Source organism: Narcine bancroftii, chromosome 7 (assembly GCF_036971445.1).
Source record: "Narcine bancroftii isolate sNarBan1 chromosome 7, sNarBan1.hap1, whole genome shotgun sequence".
In the NCBI taxonomy this organism is placed as follows: domain Eukaryota; kingdom Metazoa; phylum Chordata; class Chondrichthyes; order Torpediniformes; family Narcinidae; genus Narcine; species Narcine bancroftii.
The window spans coordinates 426,803-446,684 of record NC_091475.1 but is presented as its reverse complement, the minus strand read 5'-3'; the positions used below and the strand labels follow the sequence as shown (position 1 = coordinate 446,684).

General features: G+C 41.4%; 2 protein-coding genes across 8 annotated transcripts in view; one reads left to right on the top strand and one right to left on the bottom strand.

Moving 5' to 3' along the window:
• Positions 1–7,519, top strand: part of LOC138738362 (kelch-like protein 13) — a 73,254-nt gene extending 65,735 nt beyond the window's left edge. For all 5 annotated transcript variants that reach the window (XM_069888408.1, XM_069888407.1, XM_069888409.1 and 2 more), the window contains 2 exons: positions 3,814–3,927; positions 4,967–7,519. In XM_069888408.1, coding sequence (XP_069744509.1) covers positions 3,814–3,927; positions 4,967–5,487 — 635 coding nt within the window. In that variant the 3' untranslated portion in view covers positions 5,488–7,519. The remainder of the gene's footprint in view (positions 1–3,813; positions 3,928–4,966) is intronic.
• A 9,010-nt stretch (positions 7,520–16,529) lies between these two features.
• wdr3 (WD repeat domain 3) overlaps positions 16,530–19,882 on the bottom strand; it is a 45,212-nt gene continuing 41,859 nt past the window's right edge. For all 3 annotated transcript variants that reach the window (XM_069888405.1, XM_069888403.1, XM_069888404.1), the window contains exon 27: positions 16,530–16,899. In XM_069888405.1, the coding sequence (XP_069744506.1) occupies positions 16,744–16,899 (156 nt within the window). In that variant the 3' untranslated portion in view covers positions 16,530–16,743. The remainder of the gene's footprint in view (positions 16,900–19,882) is intronic.

Here is a 19,882-nt window from a genome sequence, read left to right as displayed (position 1 = left end):
AGTAAAATGCTTCAAGGTTTATATACGCGTGCAAGTGACATTTGTTCAGTGTAAGTACAGTATGGTATGTTTGTCTTTTAACCTGTTTATTCTTAATGTAGGTGAACTAGGCATTTTAAGAATAAGTCTCAAGCAATTGGAAAATACACTTACCCAACATCTACCAATCCCTCTAGGTGCTGGATACCAGGGGTTGGTGTAGTTGAAATCTTCCATACTCCTCTAAAGTGCAGATCTGTCTCCAAATAATGGAAAGTAGCAAACAATATTCTTTAAGAAAAGAGGGACAAAGAAACCAGGGCAGTTAGAACCAATATTAGGGAAAATATAAGAGTCTATGATCAAGCAAGATTGGGGAATATTCAGTCGTAACATCACTGGGATGTAAATAGCCCACTCACGCTGGTTAACGGACTGGTGATGAACGACTTTCTCCAATCCAATCTCTCACTCTAAACTGGAGAATTGTCTGATTATGTTCCAGTATAAATGGTAAAAGTGCTAAATGGATTTTTCCAGATCTAATCTCTTCAGGCTCAGTAGCAGTAAACAATCCTTTAAAATTATGTGTAACCCGCTCTTGTGATTGGCCAGTTTCTGATCTAATATCTGACTAAAGGCTGAATGTTTGTTTTTAACCTGCTCTACAAATCACTTCCTTAATTCTGCTTCCCCTGACTCCAGCAGTTAACTGATCCTTTCAGGTCACAATTAAATAGGCTCGTATTTCTCACATTTCCTTCTGGCATAGGAGGCCATTTGGCCAGTTTATTCAGAGCAGTCCCATTCCCATATTTATTTCCCTGTAACCTTCTCTCTGTCACATGCCCATCTACTCCCACTGATCTTCCCATTCCCCCTGGCATAGGGGACAATTTACCAACCCGTGGGATATAAGAGAAAAATGGAACATCAGGAAAAATCCATGTGGTCACAAGGAGAACAGGAAAACTCCACTCTGCCAGCAGCTGGATTAGAATTGAACTCGGCTGCTGGAGTTGGGAGGCAACAGCTTTATCTTGTGTGCCACCGTGATTCCACAGCAAAGTTGAATGGGGCCCTATTGATTCAATTGTTCAGGGGTGAAGGTTCTTTAATTTTTCTAATTAAAAGGCTCTAATGGTGAATCCAATATGCAAGATGCCTGATAGCCCTTTACTGCCCCAATTTATCCAGCTCTATGGTCAACTCTTGGTCCAGTAGCTGAATGGTTTATCATTATTAAAACTCAGCTCACTACTAGGACTGAAGGATCTAATCTTGATCCGACATACTATTTGCAAAGGGAAGAACTGTTCCCATTTAAGCTGAGAGACAGTAGTGTAGGATAAGATTGGCTACATCTTGGGCTGGGTGGCCGTGGGCATCCAGGAGGCCACTGGTGCCAACAGATGTCCATGGGGAACTGGGACCAAGGGTTGAGGAGATGGACAGAGATCCACTGGAGACAAAATCTTGAGTTTAGAGGCAGCGGAGAAGACTACGTGCAATCCTCAACCACTCCCTACCTCTGGTGGGACTTTCCTCTCTATCCTTTCCTCTTTTATAAAATGTCACCAGAGCCTCTGACTGGCATGCAAAAGAAAACTTCTCACTCTACCTCAAGATACGTGATTTAGCAGGCAAAGGTGTCAGTGACTTACTCCCGATGTAGTATCTCCACTTCAGGAAGACAAATAAACCGTGGAAGTATGGACACACTTCTTTCAGCCACCTTCTTCACCCAAGGTGATACAACAGGCCCTTCATCCTCACTAGCCACACACAGAGAATTTCAAGAGCTGATAGTAATGGAGGGCCTACTTCCTGACATCTACCCCTCCCTAAATATGCTTCCAGTTCAATACCACTATAATTGTCACATTGTAATCTGGATGAGGCATTATGCGTGGGACAGTCGGGTGGGCAAAGGCAAGTTGAGCTGAAGGATCTGTTTCCATGCTGCATGACTCTTTAACACAAAGACTATGGCCACATGGAAGAGTAACAGTTCCTCCTGTTGAGAAAGGAAGATATTATCTGCTTCATTAGGATGTCAAGGATTATTCCAACGTGATAAAAAATAAGTACTGATGTGGCCAATTTGGAATTCTTTACTATGCACTCAGATATCAGACTTCAAATTTCTTGTCTTTTTTTTCCAATGTGTGCAACTAGTACAACACAACTGGACATTTATTATGCCATTGAGTTATGTAGCAGGGAAACAGGCCATTTAGCCCATCCTGTCCAGACTGACCAATGGGCATCCATCCCATTTTCCAGTAATTAACCCATAGTCATCTGTACTGAGACAGTTCAAGTGCTTGGCCAGAGACTTCTTAAATGGTGTCCCCACTCACATCCCCTCTAAATCTCCTACCTCTACCCAAAATCTGTTTTCTAGCTTTATTCATGTCTGATGAGGCTTTTTTTGTTTGTCAACTCCATTTATACCCCTCATAATTTTATGTTCCTCAATTATGTCCTCCCTCCTGCACCATTCCAGACCTCTCCATCTCTCCTCATATCTGAAACAAATTAAGAATTATTTGTTGATAATTATTTTTGTACATTATAAATGTCACAGATGTAATTACCTTGTCAATTATGAAACCAGCTAGTATTAAATCAAAATAAGAAACCTTGTATAAAGTGAGCACTCAGGCAAATTCCCTTTGAGTCTTGGATGCAGTTATTAATCGATGTTTAACTCCTGCAAGAGAATGAACTGTAATATTATCAGTTCATAATGTGAATTCAGTTTGTTTGCAGCCAAAACATTCAAGGATCAACAATCCAGGATCCAATTACACAGTGGGGTGTTGGGTCCCAAGTCTTGGAGTTTGCTGATCAGTTTTGAGGGGATGATGGTGTTGAATATGGACTGTAGTTGATAAAGAGCATCCTGATGTATGCAGCTCTGCTGTCCAGGTGTTCCAGGGTTTTGTGTGGAGTCAGTGAGGTGGCATCGCCGTAGACCTGTTGCTACGAGAGGCAAATTGTAATGAACCCATATCATCGCTCAGACAGGAGCTGATTTGCTTCATCACCATTCTTTCAAAACACTTCATCACTGTTGATGTAAATGCAACTGGTTGATAGTCTTGGGCACTGGTAGGATTGATAGCCATTTGAAACAGGTGGGTACCTCCATGAATACATTGGTAAGTTTGTCAGCACAAATACTCAGCCAGGTACTCCATCCAGGCCGGAGGCTTTCCTTGGATTCACTCTCCTGAAGGCAGCACATGGCATCCTCAGATATGGACAGGGTGGAATCGTTAGGGGACGTGGGGGTGCGGAGGGCTGTTACTGTCGTCAAATCAGGCATAGAAAGCATTGAGTTACTCTGGGAGAGAAGCTTTGCTGTGTGCTACTTTACCGGATTCGGTTTTGTAACAGGTTATGGTATTTAGGCCCTGGCACACATGTCAGATGTCCTTTGTTGTTTCTATTTTCATCCAGATCTCCACTTCACCCGGAAGTGTCATAGCAAATCATTTTTCTTCATGCCAGACTTTGTTAAACTTATTGGCTAGCAGTTAATAAGGGAGAAGTCCTGCAATAATACCGAGATATACAATTAAATCATTTATATATTTAACTTCAAGGTAATTGTGAAATCAAACATTATTTCCAACTATTGTTCTAAATTAAATGATTCTAAGGAAATGAAAATTACTGAATATTGCTCTCAATGCTTCATGTTCGATTGTATGTGAGTACAATTTGATATTCCTCCTGTTATAGTGCAATTATTACCTTATGTTCATCAATCTTACTGAACACAAATTTAATACAAAACGTCCTTTATTATTCTGGTATTACCAGCCACAGTTGAACGCTACAGTACAGAAGAGAATGAATGGACTTATGTCACTAAGTTGAAGGACCCTCATTATGGACATGCCGGAACTGTTCATGGCGGATACATGTACATATCAGGTAGAGAAAAATAAACCTTCCACTATTCTTTGCCAAGACCATTTATATAATTAGAGTAAAATTATTTTTCTTACTAAGATATATTTCAAATGTTTGTGTTGATATAAATGTTACGAACCAAGGAGGTTCTATCCTTTAGTTATTAAAACATGATTGACATCAAGAAATTAAACTAGTCTGCTCTTAAAAATAATGAATTACTCCAGTGATATTTTTGTGACGCACATGTTTCTCAGTTGGTACACCTGTAGGAATAGGTTGTACCTTACATGTTTCTCAGTTGGTGCACCTGTAGGAATAGGTTGTACCTTACATGTTTCTCAGTTGGTGCACCTGTAGGAATAGGTTGTACCGCACATGTTTCTCAGTTGGTGCACCTGTAGGAATAGGTTGTACCTTACATGTTTCTCAGTTGGTGCACCTGTAGGAATAGGTTGTACCTTACATGTTTCTCAGTTGGTGCACCTGTAGGAATAGGTTGTACCGCACGTTTCTCAGTTGGTGCACCTGTAGGAATAGGTTGTACCGCACATGTTTCTCAGTTGGTGCACCTGTAGGAATAGGTTGTACCGCACATGTTTCTCAGTTGGTGCACCTGTAGTTATGAAGTATTGTAAATTCAGTAAAGCCCATTATCCAGAATCCAAGCAACCGGCAGCCTCAAACATCGAGTAAATAAATTGCAGAAAATAAATAGGTTAAAAATATGGACATTTAAGATTGATATGCCTCGCCAATCATGCAACACGCAATCTCCAGCAACCAGAAAATTCACTTATCTGGCATCTACCAATCCCCATAGGTACCAGGGGTTTTACCCTCATTCTTATGTTGATGGTTGAAGTACTTCAAAATGAAGTAAAATAAACCAGTGGCAATTTTTCCTATTGTTTTCTCCAGTCAATAGTCATTTAATCAAAGCAAATTAAGTAAGAATAAGGATCATCTTAAAGAATCAGATTTTGAGAAGAGGCCAAAATGAATTTGGGCAAACAATTTTAAAATTTATTATAACACAAGTAATCTCTGGTTATTACAGGTGGAATTACTCATGATACATTTCAGAAAGAACTACTGAGCTACAATCCAGAAAAGAACACCTGGTCCCGGAGAAGAGACATGTCGACTGTGCGTGGGCTACATTGCATGTGTTGTATTGAAGATCGCCTTTTTGTTCTTGGGGGGAACCACTTCCATGGGATAAGTGATTATGACGATGTGCTGTGTTGTGAATACTACTGTCCCATAACTGATCAATGGACTGAGATTGCTCCAATGCTGCGCGGACAGAGTGACGTTGGTGTAGCAGTTTTCAACAGGAACATATATGTCATTGGTGGCTACTCTTGGAACAATCGCTGTATGGTAGAAATTGTCCAGAAGTATGATCCAGAGAAAAATGAATGGCAGAAAATCTTCAATGTCCCTGAATCACTTGGTGGCATTCGAGCGTGCACCCTGACAGTTCATGTGCCAGAGGATGAAATAGAATCGCCATCTCAAGAATCCCCATTTTTGAGAATAAATTCAATTAGTGGAGAGACGAACTCTAAATGCTGACTTGCATAGATTTTCTTCCACACACCCATCTGTTTATTGCTTACTTTCAAAATGCTAAATGCATATCCAAGCCAAGTAGTTTACAACAGCTTGGTTTGAAAAGGGCACTGATGCCTTGTGACCTCTAGACTTTGTGATCTCTAGATTTTGTGATCGATATTGGTTTCAGATTGACCAAAAGTTGCTAATTCATTAAAGTTTGCCACCATTCACTTGATAGTGAAATTAAGATTTGAAGCTGACCCAGCCTGATATTTCTGCATTAGTTTAAATTATAGACATAAATATTTATTTCTGTAAACTTTGTGTTTTTTTCTATATTACTGTTTAGTAAGGTGAAGAAGGACAGAGCTTCAAAAAGCAATAAAGTGGTTTCACTGGTTTATAGATTTGAATTATACTTGGACACTCCATGTATGTTGAACTGCTTTCCCCTTAAAGATTAACAAACCCATATAAATAATAAATATTTATATCATAATCATCAATGAACGACTTACATAGATTTAATCTCAAATCAGTCAGATAGAAGGATACCCAGATAAAAGCTAGAGAACTACAAGTTTTCAGTATCTCTTCTCTTCTGCAAGTATTTTTCTTTATTCCTGAACTTCACACCAGCGATCCTGGATTCCGATGAACTAGTGGGCTGCGTGTAATGGCTTTAGGGTCTGTGAGCCACCTCCCACTCAGTAATAGCTGCATCTTTGAACCAATCTTGTGTCTGACTCAGACTCACCTGCATCCAATGTTCTTCATCATTACCTCCTGTTACCCATGGACACACCAGCTGAATGACCAATATCTTTCAGGATCCATTATCTGCCTTGGTTGAAGAGTTCCTGACCCTCGATGCTTGAACAGTTAGCAATCCTCCGACCACTGATGATCTGATTTATTCTCATGGCGTAGTCCACCAGAAACCACCTCCCCTGCATCCCAGCTTGAAACGTCTCATGGATGCTGGATGACCCACTGATGTTAAGATGTGTTAGATTCTGTAGAGCTGATCTTATCATAACTCAGTTGCTCAGGGAGGCCATGTCTTACAAAGACTGATGTTGGAGTTTCAATGGCTCTTATCAACATTCAAATCAGCATATGTGATCGTTCACCAACTCACCTTCTGTTTTTCATACATGGCTGCATTGCTCTGTTCTACATCATCACCCAACACTTCAATTACATCCTTTATTCTTTGGAAATATTTCCACCCCTTCCATGTTCAGAGCAAACCTCTGATACTTTTCCAGCTCAGAAATATACCCTTCATATCCACTGCTCATCCTCATTGTTCTATCTTACTTCCAATTGCCTTACACCCACATCATTGCTTGCTGTTTTTTCCAGAAGCATCAGCTCATTCTTTATAACAGCATCAGTTCTTCTCTATTTGTGCTTGTGATGTTTCTTCTATTGTCATAAAGGAACTTGGATTCCTTTGTATTACTTATATTTTATTACCAACTCATGACTTTGTAGGATATATCTATATTGTGCACCTAACCCGAGGTGGGACATTCCATCTCCAATGCCCTCTAGTGGTCAGGAGGATCACCAGCTTCCAATCAACACATCCCATTTTCTTAGGATGTTCAATCTAGCAACATTACACAGTAATACAGTATTCATTTCAATTTAAACACCAACGCATCAATAGCACAAACTTTTTAAGTGTGCAGTTCTTTTTCTTTTTAGAGATTCAGTCTATCAGGTGCTTTGACGTATGTGGATCTTCTCAACACAGATACATATGTCAGTTCTGCTGGTCCACGACTGTCTCGCTCTGGTGGAGTTTCCTCTGTTGCTGTGCAGGCTCAACCTTCTGCATTTGTCTGTTCTTGCAGTGCCACTTGCATTTTCAGCAGGCTCTTTCGATATCTCCTCAGTATTTGACCATCCTCTGTAGCTTCATCATCAGTGTTTGGATTCGCGGCAACATCTCACCGAGGGTTTTCTTGATTATGGCCATGACTGTCACCAAAACCCCAATAGGCCTGTCACTCTAACATGGGAATTTTGAAAACTGTGACCCAAAGACTTTTTCTTTTGGCAATAGATTATGTTTGATGCCCCTGGATTTTGTTAATAAACCATCACATTTTAAAGAGAGAGAAAAAAATGATTTTTTTCCAAGGAATATTTTCTTTTCACTATTTATTTCTGTGAAAAGAAGTTTGGTTAGTGATCATGTATTTAAAGTCAGGTTTTAAATAACATTAAAAAAAATGAAACTGTTAGAAATTCAAAAAAATATAGAAAATGCTTTAAATGACAGTCAAAAGGGAAACTGGATCTTATTTTGAACAAATTCTTCTGAATGCATTTTGGTTCTTGGGATGATATTATGGTTTAGTCGAGAACAGAGGATTTTGAACCAATAACTGGCATTGGACAGGAAATAAAAATCACCCATACTCTCAAACAAAATGTCAAGAATCATTGTCCTGGTTCCCTGCTCCTTTCAGTTCAAGGTAAGGATATGGTCCAGAAGTAGTTGGCTGATGGGCAGAAAAGATTCTCTCTGGGTTGGATTAGCATATCCAACCAATTCAGAGCAGCAATCAACACGTGAAAAATGTAAAACCACTTCATTTGGGTGGTTAAACTCGAGTCAGGAAAATTTATCAAACAAACAGCTACTTGGTCTCACTGCTCCTTGATCCATTTCTCATCACTGGAACACTGGGGTGGTGTTCAATGCTGGTGCATTACAGCAAAGGTTCATGAAGCTGATCTTCATGTAATTCTTCCTTCTAAGACTGAAGTAACTTCCTTTCACACATTAAATAAATAAAAATATTACTTCACTCTTGGTGCTAGGAATTTATGACAGCATTTTAAGGGTTTGAATGTTTTATAGTTTACATAAATTTATGATCGATAAGCAAAAAATAGTTAATTATTAAGTATAGATATTCAGCTCTTGCTAGCATTTCAATCAGAGTCTGAATTTGTCAGATTATTTTCAAACCCTTTTTACTGCTTTTGGTCAGATATGTAACTCATTAACAATGTATTTTTACACTTATTCTTGATGTATTTCCATGGTAATATGTTGAAGCAGTATTTTCAAATCTGTATCATTCTCTAAAATCCTTGGATTAGCCATCGTATTCACACTATCGAAAACCTGGACGCATATTAAAGTCTTGACTGATCTCGGTTGTCCTCACTTATCATTGAATTGTGCAACATTGAGGGCTGAAAGAATTGAACTGTGATGTTATCCTTTATGTAAATCCCTCCTGCACTATAAACCCAACATCTGATTGTCACATGTAAATATATCTACCAATATAGAAGCAATCATTATCCAAATGTCCAGCAGACAATTTCTTAGCTTGTGCATCTTCTCACTTATTACATATCATTCTTCATGACCAAGAGTGCCCAGACAAAATCACGACAACATCTTCTACATTGTCACACCATTTGTACTCTTTATCACAAACCTTGCATCAAGAAATGCACTTGTGCCTTTGGCTGTCTTCTGTACTCAGACAGCAGCAATAGAAATTAGCCAAGACAGTGTTATGTTTAAAATATTATTTTTATTAATTACCAATAAAAACACCTTATCTAACTTAACACCCAACTCTATGTGTGTGTGTGTGTGTGTGTGTGTGTGTGTGTGTGTGTGTGTGTGTGTGTGTGTGTGGGGAGGGGGCACCCCATCCCATTACAGCTTAGGCTCAACTCACCAAACATCAGTTCAAAGTTCAGACTCAGAAAATCCAGTGATGACATGCATGTTTAATTGATCAAAGAAGTAATCACGGAGTAGGTGGGAGAGACCATGGCGACAGATTGTTCTAAACTCACAAATCCTTGTTGAGATGCTTACTTTTCAGATGAATGGCAGAAGGAACACAAAGAAAATACTTCTCACAAAGTTTCCAGAATTCTTTCGTGGGTGAGCTGAAATGACCCACACAACAGTCACGATCCAAATGCAGTATTTCTCTGTTTCCAGAACCCTTTCGTGGGTGAGCTGAAATGACCCACAAAATGGTCACGATCCAAATGCAGTATTTCTCTGTTTCAAGAACCCTTTCGTGGGTGAGCTGAAATGACCCACAAAATGGTCACGATCCAAATGCAGTATTTCTCTGTTTCAAGAACCCTTTCGTGGGTGAGCTGAAATGACCCACAAAATGGTCACGATCCAAATGCAGTATTTCTCTGTTACCAGAGCCCTTTCATGGGTCAGCTGAAATGACCCACCCAGTGGTCAAGATCCAAATGCAGTATTTCTCTGTTACCAGAACCCTTTCATGGGTCAGCTGAAATGACCCACTCAGTGGTCAAGATCCAAATGCAGTATTTCTTGGTTTCTGGAACCATTTCGTGGATGAGGCAGTCAAAGTGACCTTTCCTTTTGGTCACGTCGTGGCACACTATTCCCCCTTCAAAAGTGACCATTTCTTTGGGCATGGTGGGATATACTCATTTTCCTTATAAAGAGAAATCAGACAAATTGCCTATTTCCATGAGGCCACTTCAGCACCGCATCCCTTAGAGATACCTCTCCAAGTGGTACTTCCTTAAATGGCCCCTGATCTAAGAGTGGACTGTTTCTTTGTTATGTTGATCACATGGTCTCTGGACCTGCATTCCAGGGCCTTCCAGCACCTTGATCACAGTGAGGCTGAAATTGAACAGCAAACACTAGAGGACGTGTGTACAAAGTGAAGAGAGGGAAGTTTAGGGGGGACGTCAGGGGTAGTGTTTTTTTAAATAAAGAGTTGTGGGCGCCTGGAATGCCTTGCTCGGGATGGTGGTGGAGGTTGAAACATTGGGGGTGTTTAAGAGACTCTTAAACAGACATGGATTTAAACAAAGAGGATGTTGGGGTAGGGAAGGTTTAGGTTTTTTTGGAAGGCATATATGTGTCAGCACAACATCAAGGGCCAAAGGGACTGTACTGTATTGTTCTATGCTCCTCCCTCTTCAGAAGTAGTGAATGTGAATACACGCTGACCTCAGCCTGTCAGTCCACAGTCAGTCTGCAGGGATTGCAGCTTGATTCGTTATCTTAAAATGACAGTCCCACTCCAATTAAAATGAACAGTGTGCACGTAATAGGTGGTTAGTAGATATATTAAATAATTGGGAGTAGGGTAACAAAATGGGGGAATATGGGACAATCAGATGATTTCAGTGAAACAAGAGTTGAAGAGCACGTACAATGAATATATTTGTTAGGAATTCAGTCTTGATGTAACAATATTGATCTGTTCTTCATTATTACAGAGCAAAGTATCTGTTTCTGATTGTTCTTCAACTTTTGGGTTATCTGGTTCCCCAGAATTTTATTTTCCAGCATATAATTTAAATAAGATTTCAACAAATTTTCCAGGAGAGGGTGTTTATTTTACTGTTTGGAACAGCATATATTTAAAAATGATTTCTTTGACAGGAGTTTGAAGCAATGGAAAGCAGTTCGAGTGCCAGCTGATAACTGCATTATTATCAACCAACCCTCTTGATATGAAGGCCAACATACCATTTGCCTTTTTAACCACCTGCTGTACCTGCATGCTCGCCTTCAGTGACTGGTACACAAGAACCCCTAGGTCTCTCTGCACTTCCCCATCTCCCAATCTATTGCCATTCAAATAGTAATCTGCCAAAGTGGATAACCTCACATTGATCCACATTGTAGTGCATTTGCCATGGATCTGCCCAGTCCCCCAATTTATCCAAATCACACTCGAGCTTCCTGACCCCCTCTTCAGTGCCAGATTAATCATAGCAGCAATTCACTTCATCCACAATGAAGTAGTTCTATAGCCTCAGGTCTCTGTTCCACGTCCCAGAACCTTGTTCCAATCAGATAATGAAATGTCAAATAAAATTACTTGCTCCATGTTAAGAGCCTATCTCACTGGCCTGGAGACTAGGTGGAGACCTGCAGGCGACTTAAGTTTCCACTGGTTGCGGAGATGTCTCCGCGACGTCTCCTGGAGACTAGCCGGGTCTCCGGGGAGTCGCCAGAAAATCGAACATGTTCGATTTTTCTGGAGACTTTTTCCAGTCTCCAGCAGGTCTCTGTGGCATCGCCTGGACCTCTCTGCGACGTTTCCGTAACCTCTCCACAACCTGCTGGAGACCAAGGAGACTGAGAAGAGGCCGCGGCAAAGCCACAGAGACGTCTCCCCAGTCGCGGACATTAGTCACGGTGACTGATGGAGATGTCGCCTTGGTGAGAACGCAAACCACGGTTTGGTCACCCGACTTTCCGCGACTCATCAGTCGTGGCGACGTCTCCGCCAGTGAGATACTACCTTTAAAAAAAATTTTTGATAATGACAGAATTTTGGGCCAGAATTTGTCCAGGTGTTCTTTATGTACTACTTTAAATGAGCTGTAAAGGCAATGTACAGATTATTTAACAGCTTCACATATATTTTTAAGTTTTTTAAAACAGAATAAAAAATTGAGGTGTGGAGATTCTTTCACATTGTCTTCTTAAAGTGCCTGCATAATTAATGTTTTCCTGAGAAGGTATTCATAGAATTTTGTCACCTCCTATTGTAGACCATCAGCCACTCAAAGGTCAACACAAAGAGCTCAAAATTAAGATTGCAAGATTACTTTCTAGTGCTTAAACTACTCAGGGGACATCCTTCAGTAATTTCATGGGTTCCATGCTTTGTCAAATCAAACTCGCACTCCAAAATACTGTGGTCATCAGGATGGTAGCAGAGATCAAGGAAGAAAGGACCTTTAGGGACAGGTTATCAGACAACCACCTTATGTGGTCTGTGTTTAATCTGCACAAGCTCAAACCAGGAACAGAGTGAGGGTACACAGTCCCTTCAGTCTGGTTTGTGATTCAATAAGATCTTGCTTATTCCACTTATCTGTCAAATGTCAGGCAACACTTGTTTGGGCAGTGCAATGTAATGTGGTTGTCTCAGCTCTGGTGATCCAGGTATGATTCTATCTGGCAGCGTTTGTGTAGAGTTTGCAATGTTCTCCCCGTGACTACATGGCCTTTCTCCGGGACCTGTTTCCTCTAGTGACAAAAGTGTCCAGTAGTTAGGTTGCTATGTAAATTATTCCAGGGAGAAGTCTGGTGGGAGAAATTGGTAAGTTAATGGGTACATGTGAGAATAATAGGGTACAGGGAATGGGATTGCTCTGAGAGACCCCAAATCCTTTTGGGATAAGGGGTCTCCTACATTGAATGGAAATACAACTTCTTGAACCTGGTTTAGCAAGAAACCAGTGAAAAGTCTGCAAACACTGATTGTGGATTGTATTGAATTTTGGGCAGCATGGTTAATGTAGCATTTAACATAACACCAGTAACTGGGTTTCAAATCCAGCGTGGTCTGTAAGGAGTTTGTACGATCTCCCCGTGTCAACGCAAGTTTCCTCCAAACCTTTAAAAAGTACCAGGAGTTGTAGGTCAATTGGGCAGAACGGGCTCGTGGGGCCTGTTACGTGCTGAATCTTTATTTAGACATACAGCGCAGTAACAGGCTGTTTTGGCCCACGAGTCCATGTCACCCAGTTCATTTTTGAATGATGGGAGGAAACTGAAGCCCTCAGGGAAAACTCAAGACATGGAGAGAACGTACATTCTCCTTATAAACAGCGTGGGATTCAAACCCCTGTACCAATCACTGGCACTGTCAAGGTGTTGTGCTAAACACCATGCCAATTGTACCGTTAAAAGTTAAATTAAAAACACCAAAATGCTGGAGGAACTCAGCAGGCCTCACAACTTCAATGCGAGGTAAAGATACGTAACCGACATTTCAAGCCTGAGTCCTTCTTCAAGAATATTATAATCAAGATGCCATAAAGTCCAGCCAAAAATGCCTCCTCTGGATGCAGGTCATTAATGCTTGGAGTAAAATTCTTGGGAAAATTAATGCGGTTGAGCCGTCCTGGGGCAGCAGAAATGGTGATTGTTCATTTTTGTCAGCAGAATGAAATTTGACTTTAAAAGATTGAAGAAACAAGAGAACAAATTGTGACACAAGTACCATTAAATTTAATTCTAGTGTTCGCTTCTTCCACTGATTCTATGTATATGAACAACAGACTGGCTTTTGTGTGGAAGCCAAGAGTACATTCCAGTCTAGCAGCCTGTCATCATCCATCTCATACCAGCAGGCAGCACAAGGATGTTCGAACTTTTCCTCATGAATCACCAGGAAACAAGAGCACCCTCTACTGCCAGGTCCCACAGAATCAACCACTCTAAAGAGCTCCTGATTTAATTCTAACGTGGTTGTGCAGTTTTTGAAACCGGTAATTCTTCCAAATATTTTACTATTCAAGCAAAATGTTCATTTTTGATGTAAAGGCTGACCTTTGTCCAAAAGTCTGAGCTGTTAATAAGTGGTTTCCATTGTACATCATGTATTAGCCATAAAACAGCAAGATTTTCCTGGTCTTGATTTTGTTCCATGATCTGCGCAGGTATGAAATTACCACGCTTCTTTCTAAATTGTATATAAATGGAATAGGTGGCTTTGTGGCTAAATTTACTGATCATACCAAAATAGAGATTGGGGGTGTAGTACTCAGGATACCAAAAGGCTGCAGAGAGACTTGGATAGATTAGGAGAGTGGGCACAGAGATAGCAGATCAAATACAACGTGGGAAAGTGTTCAGTCATGCACTTTGGTGGAAGAAATAGACGGGCAGATGATTATTGAGATGGGGAGAAAAAACAAAATTCCGAGGTGCAAAGGGACTTGGGAGTTCTCGCACAAGATGCCCAAAAGGTTCATCTCCAGGTTGGGTTGGTGGGGAAGAAGGTGAATGAAACTTTGGTGTTCATTGCTAAAGGCATAGCATCCAAGAGCAGGGATGTAATGTTGAGACTCTATACTCCTCGCTGGGGCACCTGGTTTGAGAAAGGATGTGTTGACATTGGAGAGGGCTCAGAGAAGATTTTCCAGAATGAGCCCAGGAATGAAAGGGTTAGTTTATGAGGAATTAATTGTCAGCTCTTGGACTGGACTCGGGAGAACAGAAAAATGAGGGGAACCTCATTTAGGCATTTTGAATGCTGAAAGGCCTGGACAAAGTAGATTCCCATGGTAGGGCTGTTGAGTACAAGAGGGCACAACTTCAGGATAAAAGGACATCGATTTGAAACAGAGATGTGGAAACATTTCTTTAGTCAGAGGGTCGTGTGTGGAAGTTGTTGCCACAGAGGGCTATGGAAATGAGGTCATTGGGTGCATTTAAGGCAGAGATTGACAGGTATTTGATTAGTCAAGGCATCTAGGGTCACGGGGAGAGGGGTTGAGTGGAAAATTAGAATGGCGAAGCAGGTTCGATGGGCCTACTTCTGCTCCTAGATCTTGTGATGAAAAGATCAGGCTTCAGGAACAGAGCCTGTTGATATTCAAGGACAACTGACCTCTTTCCCATCAGTCGTTAAAAGACAGGAAAACCTAGAGCACCTCCTGCCGATTCCATTTTTCCCCATTTTACGGCTACAGATGGAAGTGGTCTCCCCATGGGAATGGGGTCAAAGAAACTAATTGGACAAAAGGGCCTGTTTTCGTGCTGTATAATTCGATACTTTGGTAACAGGCTCCAACGTTACCCAATTGATGAATTAGCGAAGCAGATGAGAGCCAGCAGAGCCTCCAAGGAAGTTTCAAGGAAGGAAATCCTTGTCTCTGCTGGCACATGATCCAACTCTTGTATCCCACCACATCCTCCCTCTGAACTCACTGTGGAAGCAGGCCGTTATCTGGTTTTCAGTGCCATCTTCTGCCATCCAGTCAGTTATATTCTGCGCAAATATCTGCTAGTCCAATACAACTCTGACTATCTGAAATGGACGGAACCAGGCCTACGCCAGATAAATGGATTTTTCAGAGAATTGGTCATTTTTTAAAAACAGGCCAGTTACAACAAATACAAGCAACAAGGGAAGGCTTTTTAAACATTGAAACAATGTTTAATTCTCACCAAAAAATTGCTGGCCGCAACGTCGCTGTTGATCACTGAGGACCCCCCCCCACCGCTGATCTGCGACACGCCTCCACTGCTGCAGCTGATCCCGAGCCAGTGGAACACTCACTGGCGAGTCGGCAGGTTCCTGTCTCCCCAGTCACCGGAGCTCCTGATCCGATGCCCAACTCCGAATCCTTCCCTAGGCCCACCACACACGTACACTGGGGAGTCCAGTGTGCGGTAGTAGGCCAAGGGGAGTCCGTTGTGTGGTAGTAGGCCGAGGGGAGTCCAGTGTGCTGAGGGAGAGAACGCCACTGAGCCCAAGGTCCCACTCCCACCCAGAAGCCGCTCTCCTTGATGACACCAAGATAAGGGATTCTTCCGGCCACTTGCGGCTGAGAGTCAGAGGCACACAGATTGAGAGAGAGAGTTGGAGAGAAAAGTCAATAGGGGAAGGTAAAGAAGAAATGGAATGAGAGAGGGGAGGGAGTTTCCTGAAACGAGGACAATTGACATTCTAATTTCATGTGGGTGAATTTTTGTTCAACCTGTGAGATCAGTTCAGCTCTGAAAAAATTTCAGATAAATGAGGATTTCTGATTTGTTTCGGATATCCTTATTTATCCAAAATTTTAACATTTTGAATCCGATTTTGGATAATCGGAGTTGTACTGTACATCAAAATGGCAGATCTTGGGCTGTGGAAGTTTTGAGCAAAGCTGACATTTACATGGATAATACTTCAGCTGACATGGGGACACTGGAGGTGAGGATGGGAGGTTTACTCTTGGGGAAGGATATAGATGAACTTGCATGACACTTGATAACTGTTTAACAGGAAAGACTGCAGACCCTGTGATTGTTCTGTAATGCACAGAAGTGCTGGAGAAACTCAACAGGTCATGCAGCGTCTACAGGAAGTAAAGAGTAACCAACATTTCTGCCTCAGGCACGATAACTTTGTGCTCACTTTCACAGAGAACAAATTGAAAAAAAGGTTTCAGGGACTAATGTAATCAATGGGTAGGGAAAATGTGCAAGTTCCTGGTAACTTGCTCTCAAAGTACTGGTGCCAAGCTGCCGAACTTCACTGAATGCAGAGTTTTAAGAACTGAACTTTTATTAAAGCACATTTAGGGTGGCAGAGCCACCATTTTTGAAATAAATGTAAAAATACACAAGAAAGCTTAGTTATATTATGTGTGGTATAAACTTGGACAAATTGGAATGTACCTCCTTGAGTGGTTCAGATACACACGTCTCTCGATTGTGCGGAGCCATGACCGTGATATTATGAGTCCAATTGGAAATGAAACTCAAACTACTGCTAGGACAGCCCTCTCCCTCAACTTTCTTTTCTTTTTCTTTTCCGTGAATCTCTCAGTGGCATCAGCAAAAAAGGTCACTTCCTCTTTATCTTCCATCTCCCGCTGTAAAAACTGCAGCCCAGCCAGATTGAAACCAATGAGATCCTGTCAGGGAAGAGCAGAAATAAACAGCACTGAAGTAAAAATTGCATATTCACAAAATATTCAACTAGTTTCCAATTGGCTGAACAGCATGAGGAAGTAATGAATGTGTGATTCCTTTGACTTCCTCTAGCCAAATAGCAAGCCCTAAACATGTGACCTGTCCAGTACAGGTGCACTGCTCTGTAGATAAACAATAAATTCTACTGTTCACATTGACAGGATACAAGAAGTTCACAGGTTTGTAAATTAATAAGAGACAAGGCACACTGCTTCATCTGCTCATGCAGACCCAGGGAAGTGGGGAGGTGAAACTTAGTGCTCCTCCGCAGGTTCCTAAGGCCAGGTCGTTATGCCAATGGCCACATGAAGGTTTTAAACCGTCAGTAGAAGGGTCTGGATAGCAATTTTTAATGAACCTCAGTTAACCCACGGTCTGCGGCCAACATGGCAGCACCTAGGGTTGACAGCAGACCTCAAAGGTTGCAAACTCATGGGGATCAGTGGATCGTCACGGGACAACACCCCATTGCTGAGGAAGAGCCTGAATGAGGAGCCAAGGTGTGAGGTGACAACTTCAGGCCAGCATGGAGCTGGGAGGCTGCGGAACTGCTGGAGTTATTGGAAGTGGGATTCAGGAGGAGTGTTGAAGGGGACAACTTCCAAAGGCCACGAGTGTTGGCAGCTTCCTCATCACACTGGATGTTTGGAAGTGGGATCTCAACTTCAGTACTGGCATGTGGTGCAGCTGTTGCAGGAGTCCAGAGAAATCTGAAGGGACTCTGGTTTCTTTCTTATTGGTGGGCACTAGATTGCTGGCCCCTCTGTGTGCCTTTACAGCAGGCAATAGTCGATAAATTTGGTTTATCTATGAGCACGGCAATAACACAATCTTGAACCCCTTTATCCATGATTCCAAACACCTAACATTTTTATTGCTTGTACAGTACATTTTCAGGTGTTCTACAGAGAACGAGGAGAGAACATGGCTCAGGCAGCAAGCACGGAGAGAGCAGCAGCGCGACTCGGGCGAACAGGCAGCAACGCAACTCAGGCAGTGACCAGAGAGACAACAGCAGAGCCAGGCTTCAGGGAGGCAGACAAGGGCACTGTGGAGTCCGGCATGGCAAGCCTCTTTTTGTTTTAGTGCAGGATTAATGGCAGTCTCTGTTATCCATAATCCCCCCCCGCAGCTGGAACCGCTCTTCGTTTCCCATAGCTCCAGCTGCGGGGGGGATTATGGGTAACAAAGACGGCCATTACTCGTTGAGCTGGCTTCAGTGTGGCATCGCTCCATAAAAAGGGCTTATGTTTATTGTGAATCTGCATCGCCGTTATTTTAATTCCATAATAATCCGAAAACTGAGAAGTGTCCGGTCCCAAGGATCTTGGATAAAAGGACAAGCACCTACATTTATTTTCACCGGGGAGAGTCAGTTTTTCATATTGTTAATTGAGCTTGTTTCATTGCTGGGGTGTGGGTGGTTTAATCCAAAGTTCTTGCATCTTCCAGGAGCTGCCCGGTCCATTCATTGTAATTCTTTATACTTCGTTCATTGGTTTGTTTCTTTCTTTTATATATATTTTTTTATTTTTCATACTATGAACCATATCAACCAAAATATGTACAAACGTTTCTCACTAAATTTACACAGTGGTCTTTTCTCCCCTTTCCCTCCCTTCCCTTTACCCACCCCCCTCCAAAACCCATAAATATTCAGCAATACAATAAAACCATAAAACATCTTCACACAAAGGAAAATAAACAAGAAAAATGCATCATCTATTTATTACCCACTGAATCTAGTCATTTTGTCTTCTTATCATTTTCATTCTCATTTTAGGGGATGGAGGCCGTAGGCAAGTTCTCTCTGATATGTTCCATGTATGCTTCCCAAATTTATTCAAACATTGTGACTTTATTTTTTAAATTATATGTTATTTTTTCCAATGGAATACATTTATTCATTTCCATGTACCATTGCTGTATTCTCTTGCTCTCTTCCATTTTCCAAGTTGACATTATACATTTTTTTGCTATCGCTAAGGCTATCATAATGAATTTTTTTTGCATTTTATCCAATTTGAGGCCTAATTCTCTACTTCTTTTGTTACTTAAAAGAAATATCTCTGGTTTTTTTGGTATGTTATTTTTTGTAATTTTATTTAGTATCTGATTTAATTCTTCCCAATACGTATTTATATTGTACGTGCCCAAGTTGCATGTAATGTTGTTCCCATTTCCTTCATACAGCGAAAACATCTATCCGATAATGTTGAATCCCATTTTGTTTAATTTTTGGGGAGTAATATATACCCTGTGTAATCAATTATACTGTATCATGTGTAACCTTGTGTTTATTATATTCTTCATAGTTCCAAAACATAACTTTTCCCATACTTCATTTTTTATCTTTATGTTTTCCTTATGTTTTCCCTGGTACCAAAAGGATTCAAAAATCATAACTACTGCCCCAGCTATCTCTTCCCTCACTTCCCACAGCAGCCTGGGGTTTATCGCGTTTGGCCCCAGGGACTCGTCAATCTTTATTTTTTAAGAAGATCCAACCCTTTCACTTCCTTAATCTCCACATTGTCCAGCACACAGGCCTGATCTATTCTGACCTCACCCTGATCAAGATCCTTTTCCCTTTATCGGTTCCACCTTCACTCTCATCATCCTTCTGTTCTTCACATATGCATAGAATGTCTTGGGGTTCTCCTTCATCCTACACACCAAGGCCTTCTCATGCCCCCTTTGAGCTCTTCAGTCCTTTCTTAAGTTCCTTCCTGGCTACCATATATTTCTCATGACCCCTTCCTGTTTCCAGCTTCCTATATCTAATGTTCGCTTCTTTATTCCTCTTAACTCATTGCCTGACCTGTTTCGTCAGCCATGGTTCATGTACGACATTCTACAAGCCCACCAACTTCTCATTGTTCTGAGTGCACTGTATGATTCCTAAACACAGTCTAACATGAAAAT